The 18,650-nt window shown below is 41.5% G+C and overlaps 2 protein-coding genes across 2 annotated transcripts; both read right to left on the reverse strand.

Moving 5' to 3' along the window:
• Window positions 1-2,443: 2,443 nt before the first annotated feature.
• On the reverse strand, window positions 2,444-11,803 carry pom121 (POM121 transmembrane nucleoporin). Its single transcript, XM_026182600.1, has 13 exons — window positions 11,196-11,803; window positions 10,334-10,540; window positions 10,029-10,178; window positions 8,260-8,340; window positions 7,976-8,147; window positions 7,797-7,885; window positions 7,637-7,716; window positions 6,819-6,937; window positions 6,631-6,730; window positions 5,964-6,242; window positions 4,397-5,872; window positions 3,749-3,847; window positions 2,444-3,189 (listed from the first exon to the last, which is right to left on the reverse strand). Exons 1-13 carry the CDS (start codon window positions 11,768-11,770, stop codon window positions 3,089-3,091), a joined length of 3,528 nt encoding a protein of 1,175 aa, XP_026038385.1. The 5' UTR covers window positions 11,771-11,803; the 3' UTR covers window positions 2,444-3,088.
• Window positions 11,804-13,587: 1,784 nt separating this feature from the next.
• On the reverse strand, window positions 13,588-18,586 carry LOC113030612 (G protein-activated inward rectifier potassium channel 3-like). Its single transcript, XM_026182210.1, has 3 exons — window positions 18,031-18,586; window positions 14,601-15,751; window positions 13,588-14,124 (listed from the first exon to the last, which is right to left on the reverse strand). Exons 2-3 carry the CDS (start codon window positions 15,724-15,726, stop codon window positions 13,928-13,930), a joined length of 1,323 nt encoding a protein of 440 aa, XP_026037995.1. The 5' UTR covers window positions 15,727-15,751; window positions 18,031-18,586; the 3' UTR covers window positions 13,588-13,927.
• Window positions 18,587-18,650: the final 64 nt, after the last annotated feature.

The raw sequence follows: 18,650 nt of genomic DNA on the forward strand, positions 1-18,650 counted from the left end.
AAGGCTGCGTTCAGTTTACGACTGCAAATAGTAAATACGAGAATCCCCCGTCCCCAAACATTTCCGTGAAACATATAGTTTATTTTAAATGTATAAACATTCCGTTTCCATTCAGTTTGGCTTGCATGATTTTAACATGACGTTAAAAGACAACTTAATCTCTTAGATTATTCGTTTTCGTTTTTTTCTTAGTTTTAATGGCGTTACCTATCGTAACTGCCACAATTTTCACATTTCCTGTTCTGCGTGTAGTCATGAATGCAGCACAATCCGGGTATCAAATCGTCTCTAATGCCACCTAGCGGACTGGCGTGTGTGGAATGTTTGAAAACTTTTCAGGAAAAAGGTTGGAGCCATGCTTCCACGATGTTTACACCAACATTTATATCCTACCATCTGAGTATTTCTGTAAAAATCAAGACTCACCAGACCAGGCAAATTTTTTTCCAGTTTTTTACTGTCCGTTTTCTGCGATCCCGCGTGAAGAGTATCCTCTGTGTCCTTTTCTGAGCTGACAGGAGTGGCACTGATTGTGGGGTGTCTGCTGCTTTAGCTCACCTACTTCAAGGTTTAACATGCTGTGCATTCAGAGATGCTCCTCTGCATTCCTGTGTTTGTAACAAGTAATTAAATGAGTTTTTGGATCAGTTCAAAGTTGTCAGGCATTTTCACCTTTCAAAGTTTCTTAAATTACCCATCCCCATGCTGAGTTGAACTTCATTTTGACCATGTCTACAAGCCTAAATAAATGTGATTTAGATATTTGCATCAAGTATACCTGAAATATTTAAAGTAAAAGCATGTATTCTTCAGGAAAGTAGCCATTTACTGTTCCGTGGCAAGTGGTAATACTTTCAAATATGCTTTAAAACGCAGTGTGATTATTTTCTGAGAAGAAAAAGAAGTTTGGACTTATATCTAGTCTAACGTTATATTGAATCTGATTTCAACTCCAGCTTTCTTGAAATTAAATCACTTAAATTTATTGGGACTAACTCGTAGACACAGTGCCCAGTAAAACACTACTTAGATCTCTCAGAGTATGTTGGATATCAATTCTTGACATTCTTGTGCTGTAAGCAGCGTGTCATTAACAAAGCATTTTTCCAATGTGTTTCATGTTTTTGGCAGGGGAGAAACCCGAATTCAGAAGAGAAACCCACAGAAGCTTGGAGAAAAAAAAAATCCAGACTCCATAAAGAATCACTTTCCCTTCTTGCTCTGCTGTTCATCCACCATGTGTAGCAAACCCCTCTTTAAGGGGTTCTTCTGATTGGATGCCCCTCACAAAGAGAGGTGTTAAGGATTACTCCTCTCATAAACATCATACCGGTACAACCAGAAGTAGTAGAAGAAGAAAAAAAAAAAAAAAAAAACTATCAGAAACTGTGCGTTTGGAGAAGTTTGACGCCTGACAGGGTTTACTTGTTCATAAAGTGAACAAATTACTCAAAACTCTGGCCAAGTTTAATACGAGGATCCACTATTGTAACAGTATATACATGACAGAAAATAAGAACAATCATAACAGGTCCTCTTTAACTTCCTGCAACATTACTAAGCAATACTTGTATATCCACTACAAAAACAGCATACTGCTAATACACAGTATGAAGTATAGCCTCCACATCTTGGGAAGAAAATTTGGCGATCTTTAAAGGTTTAATGTGGAACATCCACAACTCACATTTTTATTTATTCAAATTTGACCATCCAAATAAAAAAAATAAAAAAAATAAAAAAGAAGAAAAAAGAAGAAACAAAGACAGACACCCCCCCCCCCAAAAAACAAACACAAAACCCAACTGGTAACGGCTCACTTTTCACAATAAGAGGTGATTATTACTGAGAACAGAGATCATTTGAATAAAACAGCTGACATCAACTGCTTTACTGTCCATGTTTGCTGCATGCTCAAAAACAAAAATAATAATAAAAACAAAAACGAAACAAAAAAAATCCCTGTATCGCTGTGAGAGATCCAATAGAACAGACTGTAATTTTAGTAAATCTGACATAAGGTAGCAGTGACATTTCTGAAGTGGGGATGTGTTGCTGTGCAGATATTTAAAAACTCACCATTTATCACAGTTACATGTGCATTAACAGCAGGTAGGCTGAAGGTAAAATGTAACTGATTCTAGCAGATTTGTTACGTTTCAGTGAATTAACAAGGATTCAGTGCCTGGGCGCAAAGAGAGGTAGTCTGGCACAACAAACACACACACAAGCACACTCTCATCTCAAGATTCTTTTCACAGGGAACAAGCTGAAGAGTTGGCTTTGGTTTGTCAGCGCTAGTCGAGTACTCATCCTACTCACATACTGACCTGCTAATTCAATCAGTTGGCAATCACTATCAAAAAAGGCCATCCACAGGAGGACTCTGGGAATGCTTGCAATGACAAAGAGTACGAAACAAGAACACAAGGGTCTGCACAAACTACGTTAAGACATTTACTAAGTCACCCTTTTAAGTGCAGAAACACATTATTCATTTACAGGGTCAGAGAGCCAATTAAAAAAATAATTTAAATGCAAACTTTACATTTACACTGCAGTGTTGTGTACCTTATCTGAATTGACTGTGCATTTCATCCCATTCAGACTCAGTCAGAGAATGTATTCAAATATCCAGGTAACATACAAACCAGCGAGCGTTTCACGTAAAAAAATAAATGTCTGAGCCCAGCTCCACCTTTAGCTCGACTCAACTTTCTCCTTAAGACGAACCAATGGGAGTGTCCGTGTATGGTAAAAGGAAAAAGAACTTTGGATATGCTTATGTTCAGCATCTATCAAATAGTTTTTTCTCTTTCAAGTATAGTACATCATTGTGGTTTCTCTCTCCTTACTGCTGCATTCCCTCACTGGGTCATGAACTCAGTAGGCTAATGTGCTCTATCTAACTCGTCTGCAAACTTCGGGCCAGCACAACCCACTGGAGGAGGAGACGGAGGAAGCAGAGGGCATGGTGGTAGCCTGATGGGGTGGGATGTTGGGCTTAGAACAGAGCAATGTTAGCCAGGTTAGCCATAGCAGCAACAGCTGGAGTCCTCCGAATGCGTTGTTGGAACGACGTGGCAGGCTACTTCTTCCTGTTGTGTTGTCGCCTCGCCTGCAGCCTCTGCCGTGCTCCGGATGTTTTCGATCCAGCTCCGATTGAGAAGGAAGGAGTTGCTGGAGATCCTAAACAAAATAAAAAATATATGGATATGTAACAATTTCTGCTACAAAGTATCCAGTTCTTAACAGTGGCATCAAATTTTCAAACTTCAAAACTGCCTCTTAATTTCATCTAAATTAGGATCAATATCAGGTCTGACAAGGAATTCTTATAGTGAGGCAACATGCTTTTAAGTATTTGGCTCCAATAAAAATTCCCATAAGCTTGCCTCAAGCCCACCTTTAATAACAGAACCCATGTGTTTCCACTTCGGCCTCACAGCAGTAGATAAACAGGCTAAATCCCACTACATTGCAATGCATAATGCTACAGTGTAGCATCCTATTACCAACAGAAGAGGTATAGAGTAATTTAACAAATTTATCAATAAAACTTTGTGATGGTGCTGCACTCTCACTAAATAAAATCAGAAGACTAATTTGTTTAAATCACTGGGTTACAGCTCCTTGAGAGCAACCATCGTTTAAACATCTAGCCACACATCCCTACTAAAGCCCCAGCTGGGCATCACCTCTAAAAAAAAAAAAAAAAAAGAAAAGAAAAAGAAAATTGATGCCTCACCAAACTGAACAGCATTGAAGCCTTGGAGTGGAGTTCCAGGACTTCCAAAGGGAATTGGACCTCCAGCAGCACTCTGGCCAAAAGATGGTGTTGACGTTCCTGCAGGGAAAACAGCATGCAACTTCAAACACCCAACACCTAAAACTCTGATAGACCAACATAGTAACCTAACCACAGAAATCTTTCTGTCAGTGTGTGGCACAGTAGGAAACCAGCACTCACACATAAGTGCAACCATACAGCGATGTAAACAAACAAAAATGCAGCCCACCCTCCCCACTACTGAGACCCGTTAATTCAACTACTGGTTATGTTTCAAATACCAATCATTTCAATTAATTTACTATCATTTACTGGTAATCAAAACTAAAATTATTTTAAGATATTCGCAACAGACAAAATTAGTGTAGTGGTTAACATCTTTGCCTAACACGAGAAAGATCCCTGACTTGAGCCCAGGAGGAGACACAAAAAGGTCACCCGGAGTAAAATCTGTGCCAAATCAAATGTCTGGTGTGATAAAAACCCTTTCAAGCAAGGGAACAGCCAAAAGAAATAGCTAGCCAACATTACATTCATTGCTTGAACCGCTCTACAGGTGGGCTTAAGACATAAACAAGCAAAACAACAACAGTCTTAATTCCTTACCAAAAGCTGGTTTGTCTGTAGCAGCAGCCCCAAAGTTGAAGCTTCCCATCTGTGGTGCAGGATTATTGGAAACTGGTGTTCCAAACTGAGGGCACGGCATTCCAGAGCCAAAGTTAAATCCACCGGATGCTGGCTGAGCTGGTCCAGAGGGAGCCGGCTGAGGAGCTGCACTGCCAAATCCAAAGGTGGGTGTGGAGGAGCTCTGAGCCTGGGTTGCTGCACCGAAACTTGGTGGAGCTGAGGGTGCAGCTGAGGGAGCGGCAGTGCCACCGAAAGCAAAACCAGCAGTGCTGGCTCCAAATGCTGGTTTAGCTGGGGTACCAAAAGTGGCTGCTGTGGTGGTAGGAGTTGCCCCAAAGTTGAAAGGAGCTGGGGCAGGGTTAGAAGCAGGTGTGGATGACGCTCCGCTGCCTCCAAAAGTGAATGGCTTTGGCGCTGCTGCTGTGGAGCCAAAGGTTGTCTGAGCTGCTGGGGCTTCAAAAGATGACTTTCCAAAGTTGCAGGTTGACTGTGTGGTAGCAGGAGCAGCAGTGGAAACTGTGTTGCCCATGGCAAAGCCTCCAAATGAAGCAGTGGTTGTGTTCTGATTGGGTGCTGTCTGGCCAAATGTAAATACTTTCTGGCTGGCAGCCTGAGCATCTGGCTGTGTGGCACCAAATGCAAAGGTACCCTGGCTGGAGGTTGTGGTTGAAGCAGTAGCAGGTCCTGGAGCTGGGGCCGTGGCTGCTGCTGTAGTAGTGGTAGCAGTTCCAAACTGAATTGTGCCGACAGCATTCTGAGCCTGATTCAAAGCTGAGTTGGTGGTACTTGTTGTAGATGTTGTGTTCCAGTTTCCAAAGAGGGATTTCATAGCTGGCTGTGGAGCAGGCTGTGAAGTGGGAAGGGAGCCTGTGGATGTGCCAGCTGTGGTGGTTGAGCCAGAAAACAGAGATGGGCCAGCTGTGTTGCTGCTTGTTGATCCACCAAATACTGAGGCTGTACTGCTTGTGCTTGAAATTGTAGAGGCTGCCTTTGCACTTGCAAGGGATGGAGGCTGTCCAAAGCCAGTAGCCGCAGTGGCATCTCCAAAGATGGGTTTGAAATTCTGGACAGGTGGTTTGCTTTCTGAAGCTGATGTAGCTGAAGTGGTGGTGGCGGTTACAGCAAAGATGGGCTTAAAGCCTGAAGCCATTAGTGGGTTGGTGTTACTGACTGATGCAGAGCTGCTGGCTGGGGCTGCAGTAACAGCAGTTGAGTTAGATGTTGAAGAAGCAGAGGAGGCGCTGACCTGACTAGCCACCCCAAATAGGCTTGCCATAGGTGGGGTGCTGCTGGCAGCCTGGGAGACCTGACCCAGCAGGACCTGAGCAAAGGCGGAGGACTGCTGCACAGACGCAGAGGAGGACTGGGAGACTGCAGGGATTTGTGGGGAAGCCACTGTTGTTGATGCCTTTAGGATTGAAACACTGGGTTGTGCGGGTGTGGTTGATACAGACACTAAGGGCACATTGGGAGGAAAAAAACATGAGTGTACAGAACAAAGAAATTAAAGGTAGTCAAAATTAAATCAAGTGAAGAGCAGTTGTACCTGAACTTGCACTGGTAGCGGATGTGGGAGAAGGAGCACTAGCTTTCTTCAAAGCCTCCAGCAGTGGGTTGGGGGATGCAGGCACTGTACCGGCACTGCTCACTGGATTGGGATCCAGGTTAATGACTGGGGTGGCAGAGCTAGATGTGGGCAAGGGAGCTGCCAGAAGGCTGCTCAAGGTTGTGGTGGAAGTTGTAGCAGTAGCAGTAGAGCCAGCAGAGGGGGCAGGCAGGGTGGAAGTGGTGGCTGAGGGGGAGACAGTCTTCTCAGGCTCTGGAGCTAAAAGAAAGAAGAGGGTCACAGACATTCTAGGGCTTTTTCCTCCATTTTGGTTGAAACACATTTATGTAGATTGACTTCTTTCACAATGGCTCTATAGTAATATAGATATATTTTATGTACATTTTATACATATCTCCATGCGATTTTTCTATACACATTTCTGTACATTGTTACCTGTATATGCGGACTTCAGTTGCTTATGTATAAACGACCACTTTGTGTCTTTGTTTTATATTCCCCTTACTATAAGAGCTGTGTAACAACAAAATTTCTCATCCGTGGGATAATAAAGGTTTATTCTTTTCTATTCTATAAATATTTTTTCTGGTGTTTAAATCTTTACATGTGAATGAAGGGTTAACAGATTGAACTGAATGCAACTTACCAGGTGTCTCCAGGACCTTCTGTATCTTACTTATACCAGCCTTTTTCTCCTCATCTAGATCTTTAACAGTAACTGTATAACCCAGTTCAGGAGGTGGGGGCTGGAAGGAAGCACAAGGAGAGACTAAAAGCACTGTAATGGCTAAGCATGAGAACAGAGGTTTCTAATGAGACTGCAGTAATCCTTACCAGAGAAATGTGATCATCCCGGTTGCTGGACACCAGTTGAATCTTCCTTTTTCTTTTCCCACTACCACCAGAGTCTGACGAAGTATTGAGTTGGACCTTGGGCAATGGAGCCAGTTTGACTGGAACATCATCATACAAGGCACAATAAATAGAAAGCAATTTAATGTCTCTGAAGGTTTTTTTCTTTTAAGTCAACTGCATTCATGTTAAATTTTTGGGGCACACGGATTGAACACTGCACAAATCCCAACTTGTTGTTCGTTCATTCAGACCCACTGAATGAATGAACATTTGCCACAAGAAGAAAAAAAACAAAAACAAAAAAAAAACCAAAAAAAAAAACCAACAGCCTTTCTTGGGATGTTTCTGGAAACCATTTTCTTAAACCGAGTAATGAGGGGTCAAACTGGCTAATCAATTTCTCTAAAAGTAAAGAAGCAATCTAAATTAAGCACAATTGCAATGATAATGTTCAAACGCATGAGTTTGAGTCCCATTTGAAAACTCTGATAATATTCTTCAACAGTCTTAAGAGTTAACTTAACAGTAGAGGGCCACTAAGATAAACCCCATGCTGAAAAATGGGTCTTTAGGGTACAAGTGAATGAATTTCTGGGATAAGGAATGACTTTGTGTAAATAAAGTCTAACTAGCATTACCTATGATCACTTCCCAGCAAATTAGCTCTATGGATTTTTAATTAGTAGTAGAACTTTTCAGTCAGTGTTGCATAAATCTAAATAATCTGCTGCACAGAGCTGCATTTCTAGGACAGATGAATCCCTACACAACACAGCTACTCAAGGTATGACACTCACAAGAGACGAGTGTGTTGTCCATAGACGTGTGATCTGACTTTGCAGAGGATGCTGAGCTGGGAGACTGCGTGTCGTCCTCTCTGGAAATGAAACTTAAGGTTACAATCCGCAATACTGGATTAAATGTCAACAACTGATCAGAAGCCTAACAGAGACACACCTGGGTCTTTTTGAGATGCCCTCTGGAGTCTGACAGCGAGATGATCCAGGGCTGGACAGAGGGGAGCTGGGTGCTGACGGCTTCTTCCACTGTGAAGGGAAAACAAGATTTAGAGTGTCATAGCTCCACTGTTTCCTCTAGAATCCTGTGCGTCCTTTAATGCAGCAGAGAAGAGTTACCTGGTTGAGACCCAATGAAGAGCTGTAGGAACTCTGGATGGCATTTCTCCTGGTGCCCGGGGTTCCTCTTGGAGCATGAGCTCCACTGCCAGAGCTGATTGAGGATGTCCGAGACCTCTTCATAATGGACTCCTCAGTCAGTGAGGTCATCCCTCTTTTCAGACTTCCTGGCCTGGGAAAAGGAAAGTATTTCTCTTAATGCACAGGTAGCACCACACTATACTTCACCCTGCACCACAGGCTTTCATAAGACATGATCTAACTGTATGAAAAGTTTAACTTACTTAGGAACCAGCTGTGACGGCGTGCCATTGGGCAAAAGGGGTTCAAAAGCAGAGTGTGCACTTCCACCGCTGTCATTACGTCTTAGGAAGTAAAAAATTAATTAAAAAATAAAATGGAAAAAACCAACAACCATTTATTATTTTGAAATATAACAATAGAGAAAACTAGAGCAGGGCGATATGACCAAAAATATTTATCGCGATATACATTTGAAAATTTGCGATAACGATATAACTGATGATCTAATTGACACTAGACAAAATACTTTACAATTCCACAACTTTATTAGTGCAAAAAACCCATCAATGTATTTTCACTTAAACAAGCAGCTGTTTTTTATGTGCATTAAAGTTATATAAAAATGTAACAGTGCAAATTCCTTGCTGACAGTTTAATCAAAAGGCATTTCCAGTGGAAACTGGCCGACATATCATCAGCATAACCATGTATAATATCCACAAAACTTAAAAAGAGGTTATACACACACAATACGGTAATATTATGTTGAAGCACAGTACGTATCACTCCGCGAGGCGCCTGCCTAACATAGCCATAATGCTCCGACAATCAATCAAGCGGTGCGGGTTCGTAGCTTAGTCGTACTAAAACATTTGACAGATTTTCGAGCGCCGTGTACGACATAAAATCGTTTCGAGGTCAGTAAACACAACCAGAATTCATACACAAGGCACACGGGATTATAAGGGGCACTGTCGATTTTCAGAAAAATCAAAGGATTGATTTTAAGTGTGCCGTATTTTCCAAACAACACGGTGATGACGACGGCCCGCTAACATGCTCTACCAAAAATAGTGCTTTGTTGTGTATCTGACGGACGAAAGCTAAACCAGTTCCACACCACTAAGGTTGCAGCATTTTTACAAACCAATTCTGGTTCATCCGTTTCATTCAACGATCCACTTTCGCTCTTCTCATTCTGCCTCGTCGCCATGTGCGTATGTAAACAAAGGCACTACGCACGCGTGTTTTACCCATATTCTATTGTGATATTTCATTTTCCTATCGTTGCCCAAAATTACACCGGTATTACCGTGAACGGTATGATATAGCCCAGCCCTAGAGAAAACCTATGTAAAATGTGCTGTGTTAAGTGTTAGTGATATTTCCAATTTTCTTGGCATCCAGTAACTCAAAACTGCATTTGAGCTTCGGTAATGTATTTATAGAAGACTTTAAGGCCACATTTGTACGTGTGATCTGTATCTATTCAAATTACTGGGGGAAAAAGGGAAGAAATGAATACAGCATTATAATGCAGATGTTATATGCATTCATAAGAATGCAAGGCCCCATGTGGGAGTGTATATTTTGTTGGAACATTACATTAGAAGAGTGAGCTTTCCAAGTGCACCACAAATGGACTGGGAAATGGTGTTAATAGGAAAAAGCTATTCATCCATTCTGTTTGCAGCTGTCCGTAAAGCTAAGAGACCGAGACAACTAAAAGCATCAACAGGCTGTTTTTCTGTAGCCTTGCTAATAACCACACTATGCATTACCTACAGACCAAGAAGGTTTAAACAAAACACATGATACTTTTTATGTCTTAGGTTTGCTGTGCGAGTATAGGAAGTCCTTTTTTTTCCAGTCTATTTTTTTAATTTATTTCAGTTGAAATGTTTTTATACCTACTTTTAGTTTACTACAATAACCTTACAGCTATCAGACAAAAAAAAAAAAAGTGTCACCAAGCTACATAAAAAGGCAAAAATATAAAGCTTGTCAGCATTCATGTGCTGCCTCGTACCTTCTTTTGCTTTTCTGCTCAGTTGTAAAGCTCCTGTCCTCGTCGTCCACTTCTCTCTTGCGGCTTTCCTTCAGCACCTTGAGGACACTCTCTCTGGAGCACGGATCGGCAGGCGCTCTGGGGAGAACGGCATAACTCAAATGGTCCATGCTGAAACAAAAGAAAGGTAAACAGCCATTACAAAAGTTTTATCAAAAGGGTTTTGACATTAATCTCTTAAAACAGGTTATGTTAGAGTTTAAAGAGATCTGACTCAAGCTGATGATCTAGACTGAAACACTGTAATGCATAGATCGCACAGAGACCTGGGGGAGCTGTGGTCAGGCCTGGCGATCTTCACTGTGACAGGGCTGAGGGCAGCCGGGGAATTGCGAGGGCTGAGGATGTTTTTCTTTCTGAAACCGTCCCATTTGACGGGAGGAAGGATTCCCACTGACGAGACACCCGGCTGCTGCAGGGGGTAGTGGCGCTGGGGTGTGATGGTGAACCTGCTCGCTGCTCCCGGTGTCTCCCTGCAGGACAGAACAATTAGAGGCCAAGGCAAAATGAAGGGTCTGAAAGTCTGCTTTTCGTAATCCCACAAATGGCCATAATAGATTTTTCTGGGAAAACCCAAACATATAATACTCACTAATATTACAGAAAACGTGAACTTTTGTTCCTGTCTCTGATATTTCATGTTAAATACCATTCGTCAGTCTCTATAATGGTTGGGGCGATAGCGGAAATAAATCCGATTGTCAGGTAAAATTCTATGCTTTCTAAATACATTACTACATTGCCAATACAGCAAACCTGCTAAATATGCTTTTCAGTACTAAAGTAATTTATATGGCCAACAATTCAAGTTTTCTGTCATAACTGTTCACAGATTGGAAATGCCGGTACTATATTAGTAGTAAATTACTGTAATGAGAAACTCTTGCACATGACATAACCTGTACAGATATATACGCATAGGGTTGCAGTAACGTGTAGCACATTTGGATAGCTGTGTGGAGCTACAGAGATCGCTCTGACGACTCGAAGGTTAGTCATTAAAAACCGCCAAGCTGCACCTTTAACCTTTTGAATTCCAACAACTTAACCGCCTCCATTCAAAAAGACCGGGCTGTATTACGCCGGTAAAACCGAGATGTGATTGATTTGATTTTAGCCTGAACATACCCAGCAAATGAAAGCCTTCTGTTTGGAGTATAGACGGCGTGGTTGGGTCTGGCCAGCTTTTCCCGGAGCTGCTCTCGGGGATTTCTCACAGCTCTCCGCCTCCCCGAGTCGGCGGTTGGGCTCTCCGGTTTCCCGATGTAACTCCCCATGAGAAAATCCCGGGGGCTAAAAAGAAAAGACTCGCTTGATAAGGATTCCTTTCGATAAACTCCGCTTTCAGCGAGTCTTTGACTTAAGTGTCCCTCTGATTCCCGGAGCTCGGCTCTGTTGTTGCCGCTGCTCTTCGCTCTCCCCCGTGCGGGTACCGAGACGCCGGTCGCCTCCCAGCCCCACAGCCAGCGCCGCAGTACGGCCGGAACGTTTAGCCCACCCCGAGGATTCGGGCCTAACCTGGCGGGAAGCGGTTCTCCGCTATGATAATAACAGACAATACAACAAACTGCAAGAATTAAGGTCACATAAAGAAAAGTGGGAATATAATAAAAAGCGAGAATAACTAGGCCTAGAGCAGAGAGAAGCAATAAATGTTTTTCTCTAGGAGACATGGCGGCAACGCGCCGCCGGAGGACTCTCATATCCCATCATGCTGTTCTTCCGACATTACTTCTTGGATTTATATTTGTATTCACGCGCATTAGCGCCATCTACCGAGGTGGGGCTGTAAAACGCCGCCAGTGTTACTGCTCATTAAATTAATCTTCCTTTTGCTGAACCTTGGACAAATGTAATGTAAACTCTTGTGTAAAATATATGTATGATTATTATTTTTATTTTTTGCATATTGGTCACACTTAAATGTTTCAGATCATCAATTCAATTTTAATATTAATTTAATTTATTTAGGACAGTGCATGTTAATGAACATAAATGTAAAAAAAAATTACATGAATGTAAACATACCAGATTATAGCCAAGGGCTAATTTCCATCTGTTGTCCATAAAACATAAAGACAAAGTTAACTGGAGTAAACATAGCATGCAGTTTGTGAAGGGGATCCTGATAATAGTTTGGGAATGGTCAGAGAGGAGTCTTTCCAGGGTCTGACGTGGAAAGTCAGCGCCACAGGTCTGTAATCCCGGGGGCCGCTGTGACGTCTTCCACTCTGTGGGCTCAGATTCACCATGAACAGTTAATGAAAGACTCCTCAAAGCTGGGGGCACAGGCCTTGAGGACAAGGGGACTCACCCTGTCTGGTCGAGCAGACTTGCCTGAGTGGAGTCTTCTCTGTTCTCTTTGAACCTGGTCACGATCGAAAACGATAGGTGTGGGAGGGGTGTCAGGATTTTCTCAAGATTTTATGGTGCAATGTGTAGAGAGAAAGAGAGTGAGTGGCTTGGCAGTGGATTGCAGGCTAACTACAGGTAGGTCAGTGGGGGGGGGGGCATTTACTGCAGTGTCAAATCTGTTGAAAACAAATCCAACTCATGGGATCTGCCCTCACCGAGGTGCTGAGTCTGTAACTGGGCTATGACAGAGTGCTAATGTCAAATGCAGCAGTGGGGTTAGCAGAGGGAGGAACATAAACAGCCACCAAGATTACATGGGTAAAATCCCTGGGCAAATAATCCGGCCTGAGTCCAACAGCGCACAGTTCAAAAATCACCAAACAACGGTGGACCTTTAAATTTAGATTTGCCATGCTACTCTTCTATTCATCTAGACAAGACCACAGACAAGTGACAGTGAGAGCAGGACATATGAAGCAATGTTGGTGAATCATTAGTAAAGAGGAACTGAGGGCAGCTATGAATAGGATGAAAGTGGAAAGCCGGATGGTCCAGATGACAACCTGTAGAGGTATGGAGATGTCTAGTAGAGCGAGCAATGGACTTTTTGACCAGACTGTTTAACAGAGAATGCCTGGATGAGGTCAGGTACCCGGGGTCAGCCATCCAAACCAATGGAGAGGGGACAAGAAAGGTGAAAAAAAGAGTGCATGCAAGGTAGAATAGGTGGAGGCCGGTGTTAGGGGTGATTTGTGACAGAAGGATAGCAGCAGGAGTAAAGGGTAAGATTTACAAGATGGTAGTGAGACCTGCTATGATATATGGCTTGGAGCTGGTGTCACTGAGAAAAAGATAGGAGGCTGAACTGGAAGTGAGACAGCTGAAGATGTTAAACATTTTCATTGGGAGTGAGCAGAATGACAGGATTAGAAATGAAAATATCAGGGGGGCTGAGCAGTTTGGAGACAAAGTTAGAGGCAAGTCTGAGATGATTTGGACAAATGCAGAAGAAGGGATAGTAGATATATTGGACAAAGGATGCTGAAAATGAGGAAGCGCACAGAGAAAATGCATGCATAGGGATTGGTGTGACAGAAAAGGATGCTATGGATAGGGTGAGATGGAGGATCCACTATGGTGCCCCCTAAAAGGAACAACTAAAAGATGAAGAACAAAAAAAGAGGATAAATTTTATTTTACTTGATTTGAAATAAATCAGACACCATGTTATGTCAAAACATACAACAAGGAAAACAACAGAAATTATGGCCTCCCTGAGATTTATATTCATTAATATGATTGTCATTACTTCAGAGAATGTCACAGCTGGTGTACAAAAAGAGGTATGAAAGCCATGTTTGTCTTTAAAATTTAATAGATCATTGAAAATTACTCAGTTCACCTACTTACATAGCAAAATAATTAACTTTCCACATCAAGAAAGTAGATAAAATTACTACAACTGCAGATTCCTAGTTTCCACAAATAAGACCTGTTTTCAGTTTCTAAAATATAGATTCCTCATCCTTTGCATGGCTTCTGTTTCTTGCACTGAGTGGAGACATTTCGACTTCAAAGGTTTTGTCAAACGCACTGCAGTCCACGAGGAATGCTCCTTTTTCCAGGGAAATGCACGAAGCAAATCGGTGACCCCACAGAATCTCATCCTGTGTGTAGGATGTCCTTGCCTGGCATGTCATACCTGCAGAAAAGCATCAGCGGGTTAGGAACCGGTCACTTTATTGGAAAAAGATCCAACAGATTTTATCAGGACATAACTTTATTGTGTGCAAGTTTACATGAAAGCACATCTTTTTCTCTGCATTTATGCACTTTAGCCAGCACTGAGCCATAAGAATAAAGTTTTTTTTATGAACACAAATTTATTAATATTTTAGATGGTGAACAGTAACAGTAACCTTTTTCTTAGTTGGTTTCAGTTTGCCAACCACTCAAACAATGGCAAAAAAACTACCACAAAGCAGCTTTATGAAGATCTATGCTACTGTACGTGTTACTGTAACATCACAAAACAACCAGTAAACATCACAACAAGCAATAAAATCCCAGTTTAATAATAACACACATACTTAGCTCTTTTCAAAAATGACAAACAAGCAAAGTTGTAAACGTAGCTGTATCCATATTAAACAGCACAAGCACCACATTTCTACAAACCTGATGCCTCCACAATGCCTTCCAGGATAACGATAATCTCCAGTGTCTCCCTCTTCAAGCGCTTGGCCCCCACCTCCCAGAAGGGACTACTGTCATTGATGATATGGGCAATGGTTTGGGGCTCTACCAGGAGAAGCCTGTCTCCTCCAGTGTCATAGCCCAGATTGATCTCTGTCTGCTCCAGTGGGATGAACTCTCCCTCCTTGGTCTGCCTGGATTTGATCAGCTTGGCTCGGATCTTGGCGTCCACCATGTGGCTCTCTCGAAGGTCACCTATGCGGAAGAGCAAGCAAAGCTTCTCGTCACGCTCGCAGATGACGCAGTGTTTGCTGAAGATCAGTGTCTGGGCCCTCTGCTGTGGTCGGGAGATTTTAACGAACATACAGCCCACCATCACGGCATCGATAATGGAGCCGGTGATGGACTGGACCATCAGGAGCACCACACCCTCAGGACAATTAGCTGTTACCCTCCTGGTGCCGTACCCAATAGTCCTCTGGGTCTCCAGAGATAGCAGCAGGGCTGCGAGGTAGCTGTCCACATTTTCAAAGCATGCCTGCCACTGGGAGTCGTGGGCGTGTGCAATGTCGTCACGTAGCCAAGCATCTAAGAAGTAGATTGCACCAAAGGACATCCATGTGAGGATGTAACAGGCAGTGAAGACGAGAAGGAACCAGAGATATTTAAGATCTACTAATGTGGTGAAAATATCTGAAATGAAGCGACTCTTGTCTTTAATGTGTCCCAGATTAACCCTGCACTTGCCGTCCTTGGTGACGTAACGCTGGCGCTGATTGTTGGTAGTGACACATAGAGGCTGCTCGTCTCCCAGCAGCTTGCAGCGCCTCCTGAAGCTCTTTGCACTGTGCCGCTTCTCTGTTGGAGAGAGAGCAATGTTGCCCCTGAAGGTTGATTGCCATTGAGAGCTCAAACGTTTAAAGTGTTTGTTACGATGCATGTGCAGAGATTTCAAGGTGTCTTCTACTGATTCTAGAGGAGTTTCTTGGATGACGTCCTGTTGATGAACCTCATGCTCAGCTGGAGCGAACACCTGAGAGGAACTCTCAGGTGGACACTGAGGCCCCTCTTGGGATGGTGGGGGTGACGAGCAGTTAGTGATCATCATGGATCAAAGTGAATTTATCTGCAACCTGAAATTGCAGAAAATATTACATAATATTCACAATATTCCAAAAATATTGCAGAAAAATGTGGATATGGATGATGTGATGTGGCCAACAATGATTCAACATTGCACACAGTTCATGCTTTATTGTCGGGGAGAGTTAGTGTACACAGAACAGAGTGGCTGAGTAAACCAATGGCTCTAGTCGTGTAGACGTTCAGAAACCAAACCAAGCATCATAGTGAAAAAGAAAGGTAATATGTGTGACTTCAGACATGACATGGTTGTTGGCTGAAACCAAACTTCCATTCTAAAGTAATTTAAATTAATTTAAAACAACAATCAAAATAATAAATCTGGTTCTTGTCATCCTTTTACTGAATAGAGAGAACACGACTCAGTCAAACTATTTATAATTATTTTATTTAATCATCTTCCGGAAGAGAGAGACATGCACAGCCCAAAGCCATTTTGCAGATCTCTAGCGTTAGAAACCAAAAATGGTTTGTATTATTTTGGTCCTTTACACGTCACACATAGTTTCGATAAAAACAACTCCTTCTGTGTTACTTAGTTCCTACTTAGTTCTGTCTGGTTTCCTGTATATGCCTCTGCAGCTCTGCACTAAACTTCCTGTTTTTCAGTCTGGCTGAGCACTTGGTTTATGAGTCAAAGCTGGCCTTGCTTTACAGGCCTTTATTATTAAAATACATAAAACAATATAATCTAAAAAAAAGGACTAAGAACATATATTTATTCTTTGACTATGTATTTACTTATTCATGCTCCCAGGTCATCCTCTATTTATATTCAGGTGATTCACGAGGTTACCTCAGATTCAGATCAGCATAACAGCAGGTTTCATCTGTCTGAAGTGGGCTGATCAGTCACCGCTGCAACTTGTTGCACATGCAGGGATTGTCCTAATCCTTAAAATTAATCTGAACTACACCAAAGAATACAAAGGATTTGAAAAGATTACCAACTGTATTTGCCTGAAGGCTTAAATCTAGAAAGTAGTGTCCAGATGTGGCCAAAATTCATCTTGACTACATGTGTGCCCATCTGTGTAATACATTTACAGCTATCAAGCAACATGAGTCAGGGAGACAGGATTTTACTACAAGGAAACATTCGAAAACAAATAACAACTTACAATCTTAAATCTTTCTAGCCCATTTATGCTTTAGAGTTGCTTAAGGATTTTGAGCAACTAGTAGCTGTTTGTAGATGAGGGTGTCGCATATCTCACGTGTTGTATTGATAATATAAAACACCTAGCAAGATTTTTGTTTTAAAAATAAGCATCAGCCATATGTGATAATTGTCAAATAAGATGTAGTCTATAAATAAAAAGTAAACTATTATAAAATATAGTAGTTTATATAGTTTAACAATGATAAAAAAAATACTGTGTTACAATAGCCAGTTACAATCAATATAATTTAATATGAAGCTTAATTATGAACTCAGTCCAGACATTTTGTAAGGTGCAAGAGTATAAACAAATATGGTGGAAATACAGATTGATATTCAATTAGTATTATCTTCTACAACTTTGTAACTTTAGAGGTTTTATATAAACAATAGTCATTTCCATACATGTTGAACAGCTGTGGATGGGTTTCAGTCTTTTTTTTCTTCCTTTTTTGTTTCATTTTCAATGTAACCAGTCCTTGTGATGTTTTTTGTAACTATATTTACAATACGTTAATACTTAGTCAAAAAATATTTTGAGTAAAAAAAAATTACATTGCCAAATATTCCATGTTATGCTAAGCTGACCTGATTGGGGCACTCAGACTGACTGCTACTCCAGGCAACGAAAACCTGAAGTAAGTCGACAAGTACAGTATGCATGTATTTTTAAATTTTTAATGAGTTATTTCCAGGATATTCATTGGAAAGTAGAATATGTAGCGCAGTTTAATCAATAAGGGTACTGGCAGAAAATAATTCACCCACATTAGACTGTTTTTTTGTTGTTGGTTTTGACAGGTAATCTTTGATGTTTCCCTCAATTTTCACTTTTTTTTTTTTTTACATTTTCCATATCCAATCAATCAGTTAACCAAATTAATCCAAATGTATCATTATGAATAAAAATTAATTTAATTTAGATTCCTGTGAAAACAAGCATTACATAAATACCACACAACAGTGTATCTGTGTTTTCTATTGCTTAAAATACAGGACAAGTAACTGAGTAAGTTTAGATAAAGAAAGCAAAGACAGTATTAATGTCTTATAGATTGAGTTCACATGTTCAGATTTATTTACTGAAAACGTGAAAACCCCACATACCTCTGCAAAGCATGTCTTAAGATGAACGCTGCTGCTGGTATAATGTAACTTCCTTCAGCTCATCGGGGTAATCAAATGGAGGAGGAGAGAGTTTAGAGTGAAGAGCTGCTGCTGTGGAGCTATGCAGCTGTTTGTCTCCTCCCCCTCAATCGTTCAGAGCACAAACACTGACAATGTTTTTTCATTCTTACAGTCTGCTTTCACAAACCTAATATGATTCACGGTGCATTCAAAAGCCTGCAACAGTTTTTGGAACATTTCAGCCCAGATACTCTCACCCTAGTCAGATAATTTAATCAGCCCTGAACATAATAAAACCTGGGTGTATACAGTTTTCTTTAACTTTTGTAAAGCGATTTGTTGAAATGATGCTGGAAAAAGTTCCACAAAAGCATGGACACTTAAGGCTGTTTTATAGGTCATCTATCAGTGGTGGCAGCTGTAAATGAAACACAGACCCGACCGAATACAATACAGGGATCAAATTAACGAATGGAACTTACAAAAATAAGCTGCTACTATATTCTCTGCATACTGAGCATTATGAAGTTGTATGATGGCAAGACCCATCACCAAGAACACTCATCATTTCTATTCATCAAGAACAGCCTGGACAAGGT

This window comes from Astatotilapia calliptera, chromosome 10 (assembly GCF_900246225.1).
Source record: "Astatotilapia calliptera chromosome 10, fAstCal1.2, whole genome shotgun sequence".
In the NCBI taxonomy this organism is placed as follows: Eukaryota; Metazoa; Chordata; class Actinopteri; order Cichliformes; family Cichlidae; genus Astatotilapia; species Astatotilapia calliptera.